The sequence below is a fragment of the Glandiceps talaboti genome, chromosome 12 (assembly GCF_964340395.1).
Source record: "Glandiceps talaboti chromosome 12, keGlaTala1.1, whole genome shotgun sequence".
Taxonomy (NCBI): Eukaryota; Metazoa; Hemichordata; class Enteropneusta; family Spengelidae; genus Glandiceps; species Glandiceps talaboti.
The window spans coordinates 1,422,211-1,443,138 of record NC_135560.1 but is presented as its reverse complement, the minus strand read 5'-3'; the positions used below and the strand labels follow the sequence as shown (position 1 = coordinate 1,443,138).

General features: G+C 36.3%; 1 protein-coding gene across 1 annotated transcript in view; it reads left to right on the top strand.

The window, feature by feature from the left end:
* The window catches only part of LOC144443278 (insulin-like peptide receptor), a 120,012-nt gene that overhangs the window by 56,050 nt on the left and 43,034 nt on the right, over positions 1–20,928 (top strand). The window contains exons 11-14 of the mRNA XM_078132716.1: positions 7,189–7,375; positions 12,321–12,691; positions 14,094–14,302; positions 17,704–17,996. Coding sequence (XP_077988842.1) covers positions 7,189–7,375; positions 12,321–12,691; positions 14,094–14,302; positions 17,704–17,996 — 1,060 coding nt within the window. The remainder of the gene's footprint in view (positions 1–7,188; positions 7,376–12,320; positions 12,692–14,093; positions 14,303–17,703; positions 17,997–20,928) is intronic.

Here is a 20,928-nt window from a genome sequence, read left to right as displayed (position 1 = left end):
AGTTGTAGATAATCATTGACAATCATTAAGAAAAATAGTCTGAAAATTAAATATTTGCTACACTGAAGTTCCCAATATTTATCAAAAGAAACCAAAGCGTAAAATATAAAGTTACTTCTTAAGTGTTAGGAAAGTATTCAACAATTATGCCTGAAAAAGCGACGACTATTGCTATCGGAAGCTGTCAGGTAATTTTAAACCTTGACCTAGTTTAAGAGACATCAAAGCAAAATACATAATGAGCATCGTGCAAAATTGACAAAGTTTAATGCGGTGAAGTGATACGGTATTATTGCCCTACTACTTTGTCACTGGGTAAAGTGTATACATGCCAATAACTTATCAAAACTAAAAGCTGCATCAATAATATTTTCAGGACAGATGCGCTTTGTATCTCAAATGTATGTACCAAATTACAATAAATTCGAAGCATGCATTCTTGAGATACAGCCTAATTACCGAAAACCATTAATTATGTAAATTTCTCATTAATATTCAATACCAAAACCTAATCATTTCTTGCCATTACGCTATGGAACGTGTGCCAAATTTCGTTTGAATTGAGCCAGCCATTTTGGAGAAAACGATGACACAGTCTGACAGACAGGCAAACAGAGTTTTCACCCCCTAATGTATTTTCTTCCTTACGGAAGGAAAAAATGGAAGACAAGAAACAAAGCCAGAATATCACACTATGTACATGACAGACAAGCTAGAAGTACCACATGATTATGATGATGTAAATAGCTAAGTTATGCTAGTTCCACATCTTCTAGAACTGGGTCTTAATAACAGTTGGAAATTGTCAGAAAACAGATCATTTTATGACTGAATGTGTTCTGAAAAATAATTCCCAAACTGTCGTTAAATTTGTTTATGAGAAGGAATACATTTTGGAAAGGCATATACTAAAACCTGGGCTGAAAAATGAAATTGAAAAAGTTAATAAAAATGACCTTATACTACAGCAAATGTAGTTTTTAGCACAACTGATAAAGTTCAGTGGTACTACAAGTATAGGCATGGCAAAGTGTCTGTCTGTGTGTGTGGATGTGTGTGTGTGTGTGTGTGTGTGTGTGTGTGTGTGTGTGTGTGTGTGTGTGTAAACAACTTGATGTCAAAAACTGCTGGGCCAATCATTGGGAAATCAAAATGATCTTACCATTGGTGTGTGATTTGGGTCAAAAAACTGCGCAGATTGGTATGACATTTAGTTGGACTAAGCATTGTTCATGACATGATGATCCCATCAGTGATTTGCAAATTAGGTCTAAAAATGTGTCTTTTTAGTCCCCGTGGACGAAGTCCGGAACGGGGACTTATGGATTGGGTTCCGTCTGTCCGTGTGTCCGTCCGTCCGTCCGTCCGTCCGCAGCCGTTTCTTGGAGATGCCTGGACCGATTTTTTTCAAACTTGGTACAGAGGCAACATGCTATGGCATACATATGCACGTCAATTTGTTTTATGATACGATCCAATATGGCCACCTAGCAACCATTTTGTTTGCGAATTTTCCCTGTCTAAAGCCATAACTCAGACATGCTTTAACAGATCTCATTCAAAGTTGGTATTAGGACAGTGTTCTATGACATACATGTGCATATTCATTGTTGTCATGATACGAGCCAATATGGATGCCTAGCAGCCATTTTGTTTGTGAATTTTCCATGTCCAAAGCCATAACTCAGACATGCATGAACAGATCTCATTCAAAGTTGGTATTAGGACAGTGTTTCATGACATACATGTGCATATCCATTTTCATTGTGATACGATCCAATATGGCTGCCTGGTAGCCATTTTGTTTGCGAATTTTCATTTCCAAAGCCATAACTCAGACATGCTTGAACAGATCTCATTCAAAGTTGGTATTAGGACAGTGTTCTATGACATACATGTGCATATCCATTTTCGTCATGATACGATCCAATATGGCTGCCTGGCAGCCATTTTGTTTGTGAATTTTCCATGTCCAAAGCCATTACTAAGACATGCTTGAACAGATCTCATTCAAAGTTGGTATTAGGACAGCGTTCTGTGACATACATGTGCATATCCATTTTCGTCGTTATACGATCCAATATGGCTGCATGGCAGCCATTTTGTTTGTGAATTTTCCATGTCCAAAGCCATAACTCCGACTCCATTTTCATCGTGATATGATCCCCCATACCCAACCAATCCTTTATTGTTGTAGGCATGTTCCATGTCCAACAAGCACACACAACATATCTAAGTCTGTTGGTTTTAGGTTCACAAATGTTGTTGCGTGATCACAATAGTGATAATTCCTTAAAACCCAATTATAGCGGGGACTATGTCATTCTCAATGACTTGTTAGTCAAAAAATCTATAATTCCAAAATTATTGAGCAGATTGCGGGCTCTACTGGTCAACTATCCCTTCCCTATCAGATTTCATCAAATGATGAACTACTGCCTAAAATGCACAGCTCACTAAACCATGCACATCCTCGAAAACCCCACTAAATTGAATAGTTTGATGAAGAATAGAAAACTACTGTAATGATATGAAATGGGGCTGCTGTACTCAAACATTTATGGTCTCACAAATTTCATGTCAATGTCACACCAACACATACTTTCTTCTTATACAATCTGTTGAATTGCAGTATATCCCCGAACAAAACTCCGCTAAGAATTACAGATGAATAATAAAGTGTACATTCATTCATATATTCATCCATCCTTTCATTAATTAATTAAATAGTTCATTCGTTCGTTCGTTCGTTCATTTGTTCGTTCGTTCGTTCAAATGAGTGACATCCACCCAGTCACTTATTAATTAATTAATTAGTTCGTCCGTTCATTTGTTCGTTCGTTCGTTCGTTCGTTCGTTCGTTCGTTCGTTCAAATGAATGACATCCACCCAGTCACTTATTAATCAATTAATTAGTTTGGTCATTCATTCATTCATCAGTTCATTTCTTTGGTCGTTCATTCGTTCCTATTTGTTCAATCATTCGTGCACTTCCTCATCACATACATACATACATACATACATACATACATACATACATACATACATACATACATACATACATACATACATACATACATACATACATACATACATACATACATAGATAAATAAATACATACATACATACATACATCCATACATCCATCCATCCATCCATACATACATACATACACACACACATACATACATACATACATCCGTACGTACGTACATACGTACGTACGTACGTACGTACGTACGTACGTACATACATACATACATACATACATACATACATCCATCCATACATACATACATACATACATACATACATACATACACACATACATCCATACATCCATACATACATACATACATACACACACACACACATACACATACACATGCACACATATATATATACACACACATACATACATACATACATACATACATACATACATACATACATACATACATAAATAAATGCAGGCAGGCGTACGTACGTACGTACGTACGTACGTACATACATATATGTATGCAGATTGATTGAAATATTAATAACTTAATTAATAGTTCAATTAATTAGTATATTCATCAATGCAATTAATGCTTGTTGAATCTACTTTCGTTTGACGTGATGACTTGGCATTCTTGGATTTCTTTATTTAATAGATAATCCATTTTTTTGGATGGAAGGAAAGACCCTCCTTAATGTAATTTTTTAGCACAACTGAACTGAGGTTCAGTAGTGCTATAGGGATCGTCCAGCGTCTGTGTGTGTGTGTGTGTGTGTGTGTGTGTGTGTGTGTGTGTGCGTGTGTAAACAACTTAAAGTCAAAAACAGCTGAACCGATTGCCATGATATTTGGTGGATCCATTACCTTGGGTGTCTAGTTGGGAAATTGTTCAAATCAAAATGATCGCATCATGGAAATGTGATTTGTTGTATTACAAAATGCTTTGATTTCAGCCTTGAAATGAAAGATTCTTGTTTTATCTTTTATGGGCCACTTAACATGCCAGTGTCAATGGCGTAAAGATTAACATCTGTTTAAGGTTGGTTGGCAACCTAGGCCTGTTTTTAGCACAGCTGAATTAAATCTTAGACACTATGATTAAAACAGGTTCATATATAAAATGCACAATCCTTAGGCATTCCAAAAAAACAGTTTGTACAAAGAATAAGAAGTCATACATTTTATGGGGAAAGAAAAATAGAGTCATATCAAGACCTCCATGATCATACTGTGTTTGGCAGGTTAAATTTCCTGCATGTACCGATTGCCATGATATTTGATGGGTGTATTACCTTGGGTGTCTAGTTGGGATATTATTCAAATCAAAATGATCTTATTACCGGTGTGTGATTTGGGTCACAAAATGTAATTTTTGGTCAAAAACTTACTCAAAAACTATTGGGCAGATCGGTCTGAAATTTGGTTGGAACATTCTTAGGGGTGTTTTAGTATTTAAAAAATGTTTGCAAATGTGCCTAGCAACAAAACCATGCCCATAGCAACAGCTAAACTGGTGAGGTATTTCTCAAAGATAACCACTGGGATTAAAAGACAATTGAATAAGCATTCAAAAAAATGTATGTTAATTTGCCTAGCAACAAGACCACGACCATAGCAACAGCCAGGTCATCACATATATTGCAAAGATAACAAGAGGAATTGCTAGATAATTGAATGAACATTCCAAAAATGTATGCAAATTTGCCTAGCAACAAAACCACGCCCATAGTAACAGCCAATCGGTGGTGTATTGCAAAGAATAACCATGGAGATCAATAGACAATTGAATAAACATTCAAAAAATGTATGCAAATATGCCTAGTAACATGACTACGCCCATAGCAACATCCAAATGATCACATATTTTGCAAAGATAACAGGGATAAATAGACAAATGAATAAACATTCAATAATGTATGGATATTCATTCAGCAAATGAACTTCTATACCCAGCATGGATCAGCATGTAGGGAAAACATTTTTAAAAACTACAGTTCTGCTACAATGCCATTGGCGCTATTTTTAAAATTATACAGTACAGTTGTGCTACAACGCGGCTGGCGCTATTTTTACAAATATTGGCGTTATTACAAATGTGGGCAATTATTACAAATGTCAGTTGTACAGTGCATCAGGCATATGTATATTAGGTCAGTAAATGTCAATTTTGATCTTGAAACTGTACGGTGAATTGGATTGAAATGACATTTTTGGAGGTATTATTCTTCAGTTACTGTAATTGCTATCATAATCAGTGTTCTCCCCAGGATTTGTTGATAGGATATCGGCTCATTAGCATAAATTAGCATCAATTTACATATAATTATATTCCCGAAAAATCAAAGTACATCATAATAAAATTAATATCAAACAAGTAGTACATGTACATGTGACCAAAGGAAAGTTGAAGGCCAATTTATTAATTCAAAATATTAGCACCAAAAAGAAACTCATAAAGCAGTGTTATTGATTATTATTGTTAGGAAAGCTGAAATTATTTAAATCTTAATGTCCACAGATAAATTAGACTTTCGAAACACGCAAAGTTTGTGTACAGCAACCGGCAGACATCGTGTTAGTCCGAAATATCGTGATACACGAGACTTACTATACTTCCCTATGGAGGACTTCCAAAACTCGCGATAGTTTGTGACGTCATGGCCGCCATATTGGAAAATCCATGCGTAGTCGTACGATGTATCAGTCTACAAATTACAATGTCAAACTACAAACTAAACGTGTTTTCAGGGTAAAATTGAACATGAAGCTGATAATCGGAGATAACATTGCCACTTTATCGAAAGGTACATTAGTCTGTTCAACTCTTTTCACGACATTGAAGAATGCACATGCTCATGCTCTTGGGTTGAGACATACGGTGTTATCACTGTTACTCTGTCACTCATAGAAAATTAACTAGACACTGAATGTCAACTTCATGCGTTTGTCGAACTTTTATACTCTATAGCAAAATGGCACGGCATCGTTTGATTTTATAGTTGTCAAAATCTGGCAGTTCCGACATGCTTCTACGGTCGAACCGACGTTACGGATGGGCCGGTTTTGCCTTTGATTTACCGAAAGCTGTTGTACCGAGTGTGAATCACACTACCATTAGCGGGTTTACGCATTTTATTCCTATCGAAAACAATACTGACGGCAAACTTCAATGAAATCTGTCTGGTAATCATTACCATATCATAAACAAGGATGTCGGGCAAGATCTAAAGCGTCACAGCACATTGTCAAGCGTCACGGCCTGCCGTCCAAGCGTCACGGTGCCGTGCCGCTTCAAGGGCCTGGGGAGAACACTGATAATTGAAAACAATTTGACACAATTGGCCCTAGCAACCGTGACCATGCCCCTTAGCAACAGTGAAATGACGATAAATGATGCCTGATACACAAATAACAACAGGGATGGGTACGTAAGTGACTAAAGATTCAAAAAATGTATGCAAATATGCAACACAGGACCATGCCCATACCAACAGCCAAATATAATATATATAATAATAATGACTTTTATTATCAAAATGCTTTTAAAATACACATCAACAAACGGGTAACCCTGTTAGGACCAGCCTAATCTACCCAGGGGCCCAAGCAAGTTAAGCACAAAAAAAGGAAAAGTAGACCACACTCGGAAAAGGCCAAAGAGTACATCAAAGACAATACAAAAAAAACATATAAAAAAATACAAATACATCTACAATGACTAAAAGAAACAACTTGACACAAAAACATTATAATCGTTCCGAAATGTGACACTTTGAAAGTTTTTTAAATATATCAATATTTTCAGTCTTGATCGTGTATATTACAAAGATAACAACAGGGTTGGATAGGCAACTGGATAATCATTCAGCAAATGAACACCTATACCTAGCATGGATCAGCATGTGGATAAACACTGTTAAAAACTGTACAGTTGTGCTACAACACCATTGGCGCTATTTTCCATCCTTATATGTATACTTTGCTATGTTGCAATTATAGATTGATACACATGGATAAACATGAAATAATTGACTACAGTACCTGTATTTTAGCAACAAAAACACACCCATAGTTAGTCAAATGATGGTTTATTTTGCAAAGATAAGAACATGTATTGATAGAGAAATGGATAAAGATTCAAAAAATGTACATATATGCTTACTTTTCCATGATGATTACATTTCAGTCTTAAGCTTGCCTTCCCATGAGAGGGAAACAACACGACAAGAAGACATAGATAATGGTAATGGTAACTTCACTGGTGCATGTTGTGCTTGTCCAAAAGATGAGAAACAACTAAAGATTGAGCAAGATGAGGCTCTATTCAGAAAAGAGTTTGAGAACTTTATCCATAACAATGTTTATGAAGCAAGGTCAGTCATTTTGTCAATCTCCATCAAGATAAGATAAATATTTAAATTGACCAGTGGAAAGATACTGACAAAGAATGCCATCTAGTCTATGATTAGAACTATTATATTGGGTTCCATCCATCCTTCTGTCAGTTCGTCCATCCTTGTACTTGCATTTCTCTGACATGCAGCGGCCAATTTCAACCATACCGTTACTCAAAGGTAACATTCTATGTTTGAAATTTGCATGTCCCCTAATGCCACAATCTTGAACTTGATGGCAATACGTTGGCCATATTTGTGGTTTTGCACATTTCCTCTCATCTCTACAAGTTTGAAACATATGGACACCATCAAGTGTCTACTTCATCTTATCAGTGTTAAGCTTTCTTTGACCTTCCAACATTTTCAAGGTCAAATAGCCAAAAATTGTCTTCCTACCATAAACACAGACAATTCATGTCTACATCATATTATCAAAAGGAACCTTTCTTTTTAACTTTGAGCTTGACTCTGAGGTTCAAGATCAAAGAGTAAATTGCTCATTAAGGTATGATTTTTTGTATCTGGAGACACCATTTAAGTGACTGCATTATCACTTATAGAGTTGAGCTTTCACCTTGACCATCATCTACTTCAAATTGAACATAATTAGGTGCATATGTTAACCATGACAAGGCGTATATGTCCTATAAGTTTTGTTGATTTAGCTTAAAGTTTTTATGAATAATTTGCATAAGTAATGGCTTTCTGTAATTAGGCTATATCTTAAAATTGCATACTTCAATTTCAATATAATTTAGTACATAAGTTAACCATAAGTAGGCGCATATGTCCTACAAAGTTTGTTGATGTATATTGCAGTTGTAATGAATAATTTGCATATCAGAAACTACTGGGCAGATTGGTGCGAAATTTGGTGGGAACATTCTTAAGGGGATGTAAAGTAAGATTTGTTCATGACATGATGATTCCATCAGTAATATGCAAATTAGGGCTAAAAATGTGTCTTTTTGGTTGAAAATCTATAATTCCAAAACTACTGAGCAGATTGGGCTGAAATTTAATGGGAATGTATCTAGGGATGTATGGACAAAGAAATATTATGCATACAATGATTCCATGAGTGATATGCAAATGAGGTGTAAAAATGTTCATTTTTGGTTAAAAACTTATATCTCAAAAAGTACTTGGTCACCGAGTCTGAAACTTGGTGAGATGTTTCTAAAAGTGTTATTCTGCACATATTCTTCAAAACATTTTGACAAAATTGGCCCTAGCGACCATGACCACGCCCTTAGCAACAACCAAATGGCAGTATATTTTGGTCAAATAACAACATCATCTGGTAGGCAAATAAGTAAACATTCAAAAAATGTATGCAAATACCCAAGCAACCATGACCACGCCCATAGCAACAGCCAAACGATCGTGTATTTCACAAAGATAACAACAGGGATTGATAGACAATTGAATATACATTCAAAACATGTATGTAAATTTGCCTAGCAACAAGACCACACCCATAGCAACAGCCAAATTATCACATATATTGCAAAGATAACAACAGGAATAGAAGACAAATGAATAAACATTCAAAAAATGTATGCAAGTGTGCCTAGCAACAAGACCACACCCATAACAGCCAAGTGATCACATATATTGCGAAGATAACAGGGATTAATAGACAATTGAATAAACATTCAAAAAATGTATGTAAATATGCCTAGCAACAAGACCACGCCCATAGCAACAGCCAAATGATAGCATATATCGTAAAGATAGCAACATGGTTGGATAGGTAACTGGATAGTCATTCACCAAATGAACACTTATTGTTAGCATGGACTACCATATGGATAAACATTTCTAAAAACTGTACAGTTGTGCTACAGCGCCATTGGCAGTATTTTTGATTTTATGGCTAATTTGCATGATTAATGATTTTCGGTAATTAGGCTATCTCTTAAGAATGCAAACTTCAAATTCAGATAATTTTGTATATGTATTAATGGTTGCTGGTAAAGAGAAGTGCATGTGTCATTTTTAAAAAAAAGCTTGTTTTAACTTATAATCTATATGGTTAATTTGCATAATGAATTTTTTTTAATAACAAGGTAGTATGTTAACTGTGCAAGCTTCAAATTTCATTTAGTTTCATATAATTAATTTTCTAATTAAGTGGTACATCATGTATAATAGCTATAGTTTAGAATTGTGTATTCCAACAATGTGTGTAGGTCCAAAAATCTATGATTTTGCCCTTAGGGTGAGGTTTTTTTTTTTTTTGTTTCTCATCTCCAATGGAATAGTCAGGCGGGGCGGGCGGGCGAAATAAAAAAAAAAGGGGGCAAGAAAAAAAAATCTGTATTTTTTCGGTTCTATTCTCTCTCCTTTCTGTCCTGTCAGGCTCTCTACAACTCCTTTTCTCCTCTCTTTATTGAATTCCTTGTTACAAGTCTCTTTCCTTCATTTTAGCAAGGTTGACAAGTCCGTATAACAACTTTGTAAGAAGATGATTGAATACTTATCATCCTGATGGGTGTATATCTGTAGCCATGAACTATTGTATGATATTATCAGGAGTACTAATACATTCGTCTTATTAATCAAAGTGGTATTGCCACATAATTTTTTCAAGTTATTTTCAGATTTTCCAATTTGAACTTCAGTGTGTAACTTTTTGAAACACTTACATGATTGTCATCAGTGTGCGAGATGAATTTTTATTTATATAAATCATTACTTCTATGAAACATTTTTCTTCAGTGTGAACTTGTCAAAATAATCCACCAGATAACATGTAAACATTTCTAGAACGCAGAACTCCTTTGGGATTTACTGTTTAAAAGTAATTACAAGTAATAATGTAAACATCGGAATCATGCATGTCATGGGTCATGAAGTCGATCATTTCCCCTATGATACATTGTATAACTGATTTAAAGCTAAAAAATGGTCAAGAAATTAGGAATGCAGTATGACTTTTATCAATTTTAAGCATAATTTTGAAAATGATGGAAATATTCTGAGCTATTATTACATTGCAGCAAAATGTACTGCGCGACTGTATTAATTTCGAGCCCTGTCCCTCATCAAACCTCAACGGCTTCAGCCATGATGAAAGACACATGCTGCTCTGATGTAACAAAGGGGTGGGGGGGGGGGGGGGGGGTAGACGGCAGTGTTCTGCCAAGGTTTCCAACAAGTGGGGACAAAGGCCCCTTGTTGCAAAAAGGGGTGTCATTTGACAGGGAGTGGGGTCAATTATTATTGTCTATGAAATATTCATATAAATTATCCCAGACCACTAGAGATACTGTGGTCTGAGATATTCCATTACGTATAGACCATTACCTAACTACATAAAAAAATTCCATTCATAATAACAGTTCCCAGTAAGCTATTTTTTGAAAATTGTGTACTACACATTACACCTTAGAAAAAGAAGGCAATTAAGATTATGTAATTTTAAGTCATTTCTACAGAGTATATTATATATTGTTTAGAAAGATTGGACAGCCAGTTAGTCACAATTTTTAATCTGAATATCAATGAATAGCTGTGCTCAAATTTATAATTCCCTTTTTTCAGACAAGGACAAAGAACAACTTCAAAATAAGTCACAGTGAACATACGATTGAATAAAAACTTTGAGAAATCCTAAACTTGTAACCACTTGTTTCATTTTTAAAATTGTTAGTACACTGCTGTGTTTATTATTCCCTCTTCAAATTCATGACATTTTGAAGAAAAAAAATCCCTGACTTTAAAAAGTACCAAATGTGAACGAAAAACTTACAAATAATAGTCAAACAAACTTTAAAATAATTTATTTTTTATTAATTAACCGTTACTGGCTGTGTATCATGATTTGGTCCTGCTATATCAAATGACAGCATAGTTACATACCGTAAACTTGATACGGAAAGCTGACATTAGGTGTCCTTGAAACTCAGAACTTGAATCTTTAACTAAAACTATCAACAACGTCAAAGTTGGGATGCTCTGTAAATACCACATTATTTTTTTTCTGATTTGCACAACAAGTTCGTTCTTCATGTGTGACCGGGCGCACATGCATCGGCCGTCCAGTGATCACGCATTGATTCAGTGCCCAACATTCACATGTCACTGTCAACATCATGCAACAAGATCCCCCAACACAACTTTTTCGGAATCAAAATACACATGTACTCATTTAATTTAACCCATCAACAAATGGAAATCACAACCTGTCCCATAAATTTGGTTTACTCAGGCTTCTGAGCTGTGGCAGATAGATGTTCCGCGTTCCGGTAGCAAGTTCAGTGTTTCGCACACGTCAGTGAGTAGGTCAGAGGTCACGACAGTGACGATAGACAAAACATGTGAGGAGAGACGTCCATTTCGACGTCTCATCTACTCCCTCTAATGTTTCAATTTGTAGATTAAGTTTATAAAAGTTGATCTTTTTGTGGCATTTTTTATGTTAACAATAGAACTGTGCGTTGTCACTGTATCTTATATGATGTCAACAAAACTTTCCCTTATGCAGTCAGTATACTTCTTGTGGGATTGACGTCGAGTCAGAGCCTGGCCTGGTCCGGCCGATGACTGAGATAATTTTGATGTCTGCCGTAAAATGACGCAAGGTGGGAAAATTATTGCGTCATTTGTAATTTTAGGGGGCCAATGTCGCATGGTCGTGGCCTCGGCAGAACTGGTCTAAGATGCCATGAGGAACCTTACAATTTTGCTGTGCTCAGGGGTCGGTCGGAAATAAAAAAACTTTTTTTTTTCTGATGTCGGAGCTGCAAATTAGGGTCGGTCGGGAGATGAGAAACAGAAAAATAAAAAGGGCCGCCCTTACGGGAGGCATTCAGTTTAAATGTGGTTGATAATCTGCAATTCTATGAATGGAAAGAATCAAGACGTTGTATGATTGTATCACTAATATTAATATTACATACTTATTTGTCTACAGGCCTGTCAATGATAATTATTTTGAACGACCGCGCAGGAACAGCCAATCAAAACGAAGTACCCCATCACATTTTGCTGAATCAGTAACAACAAGACGTGAACCAATGGATGATTCCTATAATCCCCAAGATAATGTGACATATACAATTGAAACCCACACTGAGGCTCCATCAATGAGTACACAGGACACAAATATAACAACTGAAGCCACACCAACTACAGAAAATAGTTATTCTGAAGCTGTGGTGTTTCTGAAGACTGAATATCTATTGGATGGGTTGAATCATTTTACAGAATATTATATTGAAGTGTCTGCCTGTAATGAAGATTGTGGTTATGCTGCTGTAGCTAATGCAAGGACACTACCTAATGGTAAGTTTTACTATGCTGTTGTCGCTAATGCAAGGACACTACCTGATGATACGTCACTCTAGCTAATGCAAGGACACTACCTGATGGTAAGTCTTATTGTACCACTGTAGCTAATGCAAGGACGCTACCTGATGGTAAGTCTTATTGTACCACTGTAGCTAATGCAAGGACACTACCTGATGGTAAGTCTTATTGTACCACTGTAGCTAATGCAAGGACACTACCTAATGGTAAGTTTTACTATGCTGTTGTCGCTAATGCAAGGACACTACCTGATGATACGTCACTCTAGCTAATGCAAGGACACTACCTGATGGTAAGTCTTATTGTACCACTGTAGCTAATGCAAGGACACTACCTGATGGCAAGTCTTATTGTACCACTGTAGCTAATGCAAGGACGCTACCTGATGGTAAGTCTTATTGTACCACTGTAGCTAATGCAAGGACACTGCCTGATGGTAAGTCTTATTGTACCACTGTAGCTAATGCAAGGACACTACCTGATGGTAAGTCTTATTGTACCACTGTAGCTAATTATTAGTACTTAGAACACAATACAACTTTACCAGGTTAGATATCCCACATTGTTGCTATCCTGAAGACTACTCCACTGGTGAAATGTACAGGGAGTGAAATATTACACTGTGATCAATAGAGAAACTTGCTACTAGTAGATTAGCACAACTTGAGACAGGTCTTGAGGTACAGTTGGTCGAATATTGTTCTATTGCTTGTGAGAGGGTGAAGGTAAAGTAATTTTGTATTGCTTGTGAGAGGGTGAAGGTCAAATAATTAGAGAGAGAGAGAGAGAGAGAGAGAGAGAGAGAGAGAGAGAGAGAGAGAGAGAGAGAGAGAGAGAGAGAGAGAGAGAGAGAGAGAGAGAGAGAGAGAGAGAGAGAGAGAGAGAGAGAGAGAGTGTGTGTGTGTGTGTGTGTGTGTGTGTGTGTGTATGTATGTATGTACGTATGTACGTATGTGTGTATGTATGTATGTACGTGTGTATGTATGTATGTATGTATGTATGTATGTATGTATGTATGTATGTATGTATGTATGTATGTATGTATGTATGTATGTATGTATGTATGTATGTACGTACGTATGTGTGTATCTGTATGTATGTCCGATGTGTGTATGTATGTATGTATGTATGTATGTATGTATGTATATATGTGTGTGTATCTGTATGTATGTCCGATGTGTGTATGTATGTATGTGTGTGTATCAAATTTAAGTACATACACGGATGTAGTAATGCAAGCGTTTTGTGCATTCAGAACAAGTACTTCAACACCACTCACCTTCACAGTACCTATATTAATAGTTGATTTCCATACATAGCTATTGTTCTCAGAACACCATAAGTGAAAGTATCTTTTTTATATTTTAATGATATACAGCATCAGCAGATGACATACCTGGTAATATAACAATTTCCCACATTGAGAGAGAAGTACATATCAAATGGCAAGATCCCCCATCACCAAATGGTCTGATAGTCTCCTACTATATTGCCTACATCAAGTTAAATGACCTAGACACTGAAGACTTGTCCAGGAGAGAAGCAAGATCAGAGTCAATGATAAATGACCTACAGGAATATGAGAATGTAAGATAATGGTTTATTTCATTAATTTCCATAATTTTACCCAATTTGCTTGTCATCTTCATGCAGTAAACTCCCATTGTATGAATTGTTCAGTCATCCGAATGTGCCTCATGCCCCAATAGTTTTCAGTGTATAGTGAAAGCTCTGTTGTTCCCCATGCATCTGTTTTGGTCAGCTTATATTTAGTCCAGGGCACTATCAGAACTGGTGCTGTCAACTTTTATGAGATATATATTGAGGTAACTTGGAAACACTGTTTTTATCACAACTGAATTAAAACAAAGACACTGTCTATGATTAAAAAAGGTTCATTGATGGTACAGACATGATAATATGAGGTTATTACTTCATTCGAGCATATTGCGTGAGTGTTATTTGAGCTGCGACGAGTGTGATTCCGTGCAAATAACATGAATGACGATATGATCGAACAAACAGCTGATATTGGGTAATAACCAATTTATCATATTCCTATGCACAAGGAGTAAATTTGGCAAATATATAGTGACTGAATTTCCACATCTTAATGTTGAACTACAGGAACCTTACCAAAAGTATGTGCGCATTGATATGATTATTCTTACTGTTATGGGGTCGGGTCGTTCATTCATATATATAGCCCCAGCTGTGCATCAATAATGGCGTTCGTAGTGTAAACCTGGGACAGTAAACTGTGCACTTGTCATGTCACCAAGAATATTCTCATACTTTCCAAACAACAGAAAATGTCACATAAACATGATCATGAGAGTTTCAGAACAAGGTCCAATTCAGCTTTTAAAAGTGTGCACAAGATGCTGCTAATAAAAGGACCAATAACATGACGATATTATGTGGTAAGTCCTCGGCAACCTGTAATGTTACCAAAATCACAGGAGAACTGTAAAAGTTGTTTTTAGCACAACTGAACTGATAAGGTTCAGTAGTGCTATAGGCATGGCAAAGTGTCTGTCTGTCAGCCTGTCTGGCTGTGTGTGTGTGTGTGTGTGTGGACAACTTAAAGTCAAAAACCGCTTCGACTTTTGGACTGACATCGTCAATGGCAGGTCCAGCGATTGCTGCCGATGACAAAACACAGATGCCAATGCCGTACAATTACTCCTAGGTTGGTTTACATGAACTGATGAAGACGTTACGGCAGAATCTACATCGTTGACTTTCATCAGATTTTTGTCAACAGACAAAGTGTTGGATATAATCGTCTGTGAGACATATTGTTATGCTGCTATCTGTAGACATATGTATGCAGTATTTGTATATATGATATATGCAAATTTGTTTGTATTTACTGTAAACATCGATGGACAGTACTTGTTGATTTTATGATAAATATTTTACTCAACACCCGTACTATCTGTGTATTAATTTTTTCAGCTAATTTCCAATTGTAACCCATGTATTTATCAAAAAACTAAATTTCACATGCCAGGGTTTGCACAGTCCTGGAAAACCCTGGAAAACCCTGGAATTCCAAACCCTCCCTGGAAAACCCTGGAAAACCCTGGAAAAATGCGCCCTACCCCTGGAAAACCCTGGAAAATGATCATGATCAATCGATCGATTAATATTGACGATCGTCATGTCTGTGCTCGTGCCACCCATTCATATGATTCTGAATCTCGTAAATGTGAAATGGCGAAAATATTTTCAAAGTCTTTCGCCACGGTGGTGAATCAAAATTCACGCCGATTAAACCCAGACAGTCAAACGATCGTTCCACGAGACACTTTGCCCCCACAGACCATGCCTAGCGTACACTGAATGAGCGCCGCAGTGTTTGTTGCGATCTTGCGTATATTGCTACTCCATCTCCCAGTCGTCATTTCAGGGACATGATATTGTAACAATCCCGGCCAGGGGTAACAGTAGGTCTGTTAACAAGATTATCGTAACATTGTAGCGAGTATCAAAGCATCATCAACCTCGATTAGAAATTGTTACAAGTTCGGCGCACGAGTCGACATACTACAAGCTCAGACATGGTAATACTAGGGCCTAGGGAAGTGCAGTTGAATTTCCGGGTTGTGGAAGTACGGTTGTGACTTTTATGTCGTCGATAAATGGGGATTTGTGTTACATGTTCTAAAAGAATAAACTACTGTTTTATGTAGTCGGTACAGTAACATTCGTCAATGGTCAAGTTGAGAAATCGCGATGTTCCGCAACTCGTGGCATCCGTATATAAACATCGAGACGCAAGCGATGAATGTATTCAGTTATTCATAGCTCAAAATTTCGTTACGTAAATGACGTTTTCATTCAAAATTTTGAAGAAAAAAATTATTTTAGGTGACTTATAAATCTAGTAACATCAAACCATACAATAACAAGGACAAACTTGAGTTTTTAGTTTATTTTTCTGGATATGTCTGAATTAGACTGACGAATGCTGCGACTCAATCTTACACGATCAATGCAACAGCTTGACGAAACGGCTACTTAGGACAGCGGTTTCTCCGTTAATCTTAGCGTACAAACGTGGTTTTGAAACCAACGTCTTGCAGAGTGTCGATTGTCTTTAAAATGTTTTGTGACATATTATGGGAACTGTTGATAATTTTTTCTCGTCCACATCAGACAAATAGATGTCATTCAAAAAATATACTTTAGTGTCAACACCCCTGGAAAATGGCCAAAATTCAATATAGATACCCCTGGAAAACTGACGAAAAACCCCTGGAAAGTCCTGGAATTTTGTTTTGCTTTAAGTGTACGAACCCTGCATGCTTTTTTGACCAAAAACGTGTGTTTTATACCAATTTTCTTTAATTCCTTGGTCAAGTTACTGACTATACATTCATGTAAATTAAAATGCAATATTTCATAATTATTGATATACTTGTAGATGAGACTATACCCCACCTGTTTTGGTGTAAAATGATCACTATCAAAATATTGTGTACAACTGTGTGCAACCAAGAAAGTCCTTGGCCTAGGGGGTCATTTGCATGGGAAGTCCATGGCATCTTAAGGGTTAATAGACAAATGAATTACCTTTCAAAAAAATATGCAAATATATCTAGCAACAAGACCACGCCCATAGCAACAGCCATAGGATGTATCATCAAAGGTAACATCAGGTATTGATAGACAAATGAACGGCCATTCAAAAATGTATGCAAATATGTCTAGCAACATGACAGTGCCCATTGCAACAGACAAATTATCGTGTATATTGCAAAGATGATAACATGATTGGATAGGCAACTGGATAATCATTCAGTAAATGAACACCTATTCCTAGTATGGATCAGCATGTAGATAAACAATTTTAAAAACTGTACACTTGTGCTACAATGCCATTGGTGCTATTTTTAAGATAGCACAGACTACAGTTGTGCTACAACGTCATCAGCCCTGTGTTTTATTTTGACCTACTCTGTTATTTTTATTGTTTGCAGGGTAAAGAAGAATGCATTTCATACTCTGAATATCAGGTAATTGGAGGATACATTTTGAAAGATCTATCTCCTGGCAATTATTCTATGCGTGTACGTGCATCGTCTCTAGCAGGAAATGGTACATGGACTTGGCCAGTCTTCTTTGTGAAGTCAGATCTACCTGCAGATCAATCAGAACATCATTCCCAACCCAAATATGGCAATACTATTATAATAGTTGTTGGATGTGTAGTTGGTGTTGTTGCTATTATTATTGCCATATGTGTTGCAGTTGTATATAAAGTGAAAAGAAGGTAAGGACATGTTAATGACAATTTCTTGCTGTAGTGGTTATACTCAACGACAGCAAATATAGTATGGTAGAACTAAGTTGTAGATATTATGGTCCAAAGATACAATAGACAATTATCACAATAAAGAAGTGAAACTGTTACATAACACTGGTAGTTGAAATAGTCATACTGCAATACGTTGTAATGTATCTACATTCTTAGAGCAATATAAATCAACATAATTTATGTACAGACAGAGGATCAAAGTAAAATCTATGTATTTTGTAATATGGTTATTGAAAAATGAACAGACTAGTAAAAAATAACACCAATGGCATTGTAGCACAACTGTTTTTGGCTGTTGCTATGGACATGGTCTTGTTGCTAGGCGTATTTGGATACATTTTTGGAATCTTTATTAACTTGCCTACCCTTCCCACTTTTCATCTTTGCAATATAAACCATTATTTAGCCGCTGCTATGGGCGTGGTCCTGTTGCAAGGCATATTGGCATACATGTTTTTGAATCTTTGATGGACGGGAAATGTTTCCACCATGTACATGTGTACTAATAATCAAAACTACTCGATTTTGCTTGTCATTAATTACCATTTCTCAAGATTGAAATATTACAGCCATATAGTATGCTGCATAAGTTTGGCACTGACAATGTATTCCCAGAAATGACAGTGTGACACTGTGACGTCTCTTATGGGCGGCAGTGAAGTGTTGATCTGGGTCAGTCTTGAAATAACATGGTGCCTTATTCTAGTATACAGTTTAAAATAGTTGATTGGAAAGTAACCCCGATTTTAGGCAGATTATAAGGTTTGTTTCTCCCACAAGACTTAAGTGTGATACTAGATGTTAGAGATAGTCAGAACAAAGTACAGGTACTATATTTCACATCAAATTAGCGTCAGGAAAATAAAACCACGTCTAGTCTGCCAAATTAAAATTTTTTTGGACAGTCAGCAGAGCTATAGGGGTGGGTTGATATCTGACCTTTGACTGTCCGTCCGTCAACCTTTTTTATTTCATTCTTCTATGTCTAAAAATAGAAATTTGTGATAAAAATGTTTCAAAAATCTTCTCCAAAACAACTGAGCCAATTGAGTTGAAAGTTGTTGGGGGGGGGGGGGGGGGGGGGGGTAGATGAGCAGATATAAGTTGTTCAAGACAAATTGACTGGGTCATTAAATTTGTTGTGTAGGTCTCATTCGATGAGCAGATATAAGTTTGTTCAAGAGAAAAATTGATAGGGTTATTAATATGCAAAATTAGGGGTAAAAATAGAACTTTGGAAAATGGTGACTATACTATAAAAGTACAATATTTATAATAATAATAATAACTTTATTTGCCATATGCTAACAAAGCATTGGAAATTGATTTTTCACACGAGCTCATAAAAATACTAAACGGGAATAAAACTAAGAATATAAAAGAATGACACAACAGACAATAAAACACACACGATACTAAAATACAATATTAAGACAAGTTATAATAAAACAGGTGGTAGATGTCTATGTTCGGTTTAAAATACGGATCGCAGATGGATAAAAACTCTTCCTAAAATGTTCTGTTCTTGTTCTGATGCTCCTATACCACCTACCAGAGGGTAAAAGTTTCAAGAAATCATGTGCTGGATAGCTAGAATCCTGAATAATGGCTTTTGCTTTGTGCATAGTACGTGACTTATAAATGGAATGTAATGATGGCAATTCTGTGCTGATGATTCTTTGTGCTGTACGCACAACCCGCTCAAGTGTATTCAATTCATCCTTGGTTATATTATTGAACCAGACTGTGATAGCATATGTTAAAATACTCTCTATAACACTGCGATAAAAGTTGACTAGAATGGAATTACTCATGCTAATTTTCTTCAAACGCCTCAGAAAATATAGACGCTGTTGTGCCTTCTTTACCAGGTAATCAGTATTAGTTTGCCAAGACAAACGTTTTGAAAGTTGAATGCCTAGAAACTTAAATATAGAAACAATTTCAACTGTTCTATCATTGATGTTAATTGGAGCATGAGTCATATTGCCATCCCTAAAAAATCGATGATTACTTCTTTGGTTTTGTTCACATTCAGTTCAAGATTGTTGACACTACACCAGTTTGCCAAATTTGAAATTTCACTCCGATACGCAGACTCATCATTATCAGTAATTAAACCTATGGCTGTGGTGTCATCGGCAAACTTTACAAGCACGTTTTCATCATACAAGGGAGTACAGTCATAGGTGAAAAGGGAGTACAGTAAAGGACTTAAGACACAACCTTGAGGAGCACCTGTATTAAGAACTAATGTAGAAGATACATTGCTATTAATTTTAACAAACTGTGGCCTATCATAGAGAAAACTTAAGATCCACCTACACATGGAACGGCTAATTCCAAGGTCAGAAAATGTTATGACTAACTTGGATGGAATAATAGTGTTAATCACAGAGCTGAAATCGACAAATAGCATTCGAGCATATGAATTACGTTTATCTAGATGAGTTAATACTGAATGAAGTGCAACTGATACTAATCTTCTACAGAGCGATTGGCACGGTATGGGTCGATAGACTTTGGTAATATAGACTTAATATGGTGTAAGACTATGCGTTCGAAGCATTTCATGATGACAGATGTAAGTGCAACCGGCCTATAGTCATTCAAACACTTGACTGGGAATTTCTTCAGTACAGGAATTATTGTAGATTTCTTGAAACAGGAAGGTACGACACACTGCGAAAGTGAGATATTAAATACAAATGTATGTCTGCAAATACACTCAACAGCTGTTCAGCACAGTGACGAAGGGCTCAAATGATATGCAAGTTAGGTGTAAAAATGTGAATTTTGGTCAAAAATTTATATCTCAAAAAGTACTTGGTCAATGAGACTGAAACTTAGTGAGGTGTTTCTAGAAGTATTATTCTGCAGATTTTCT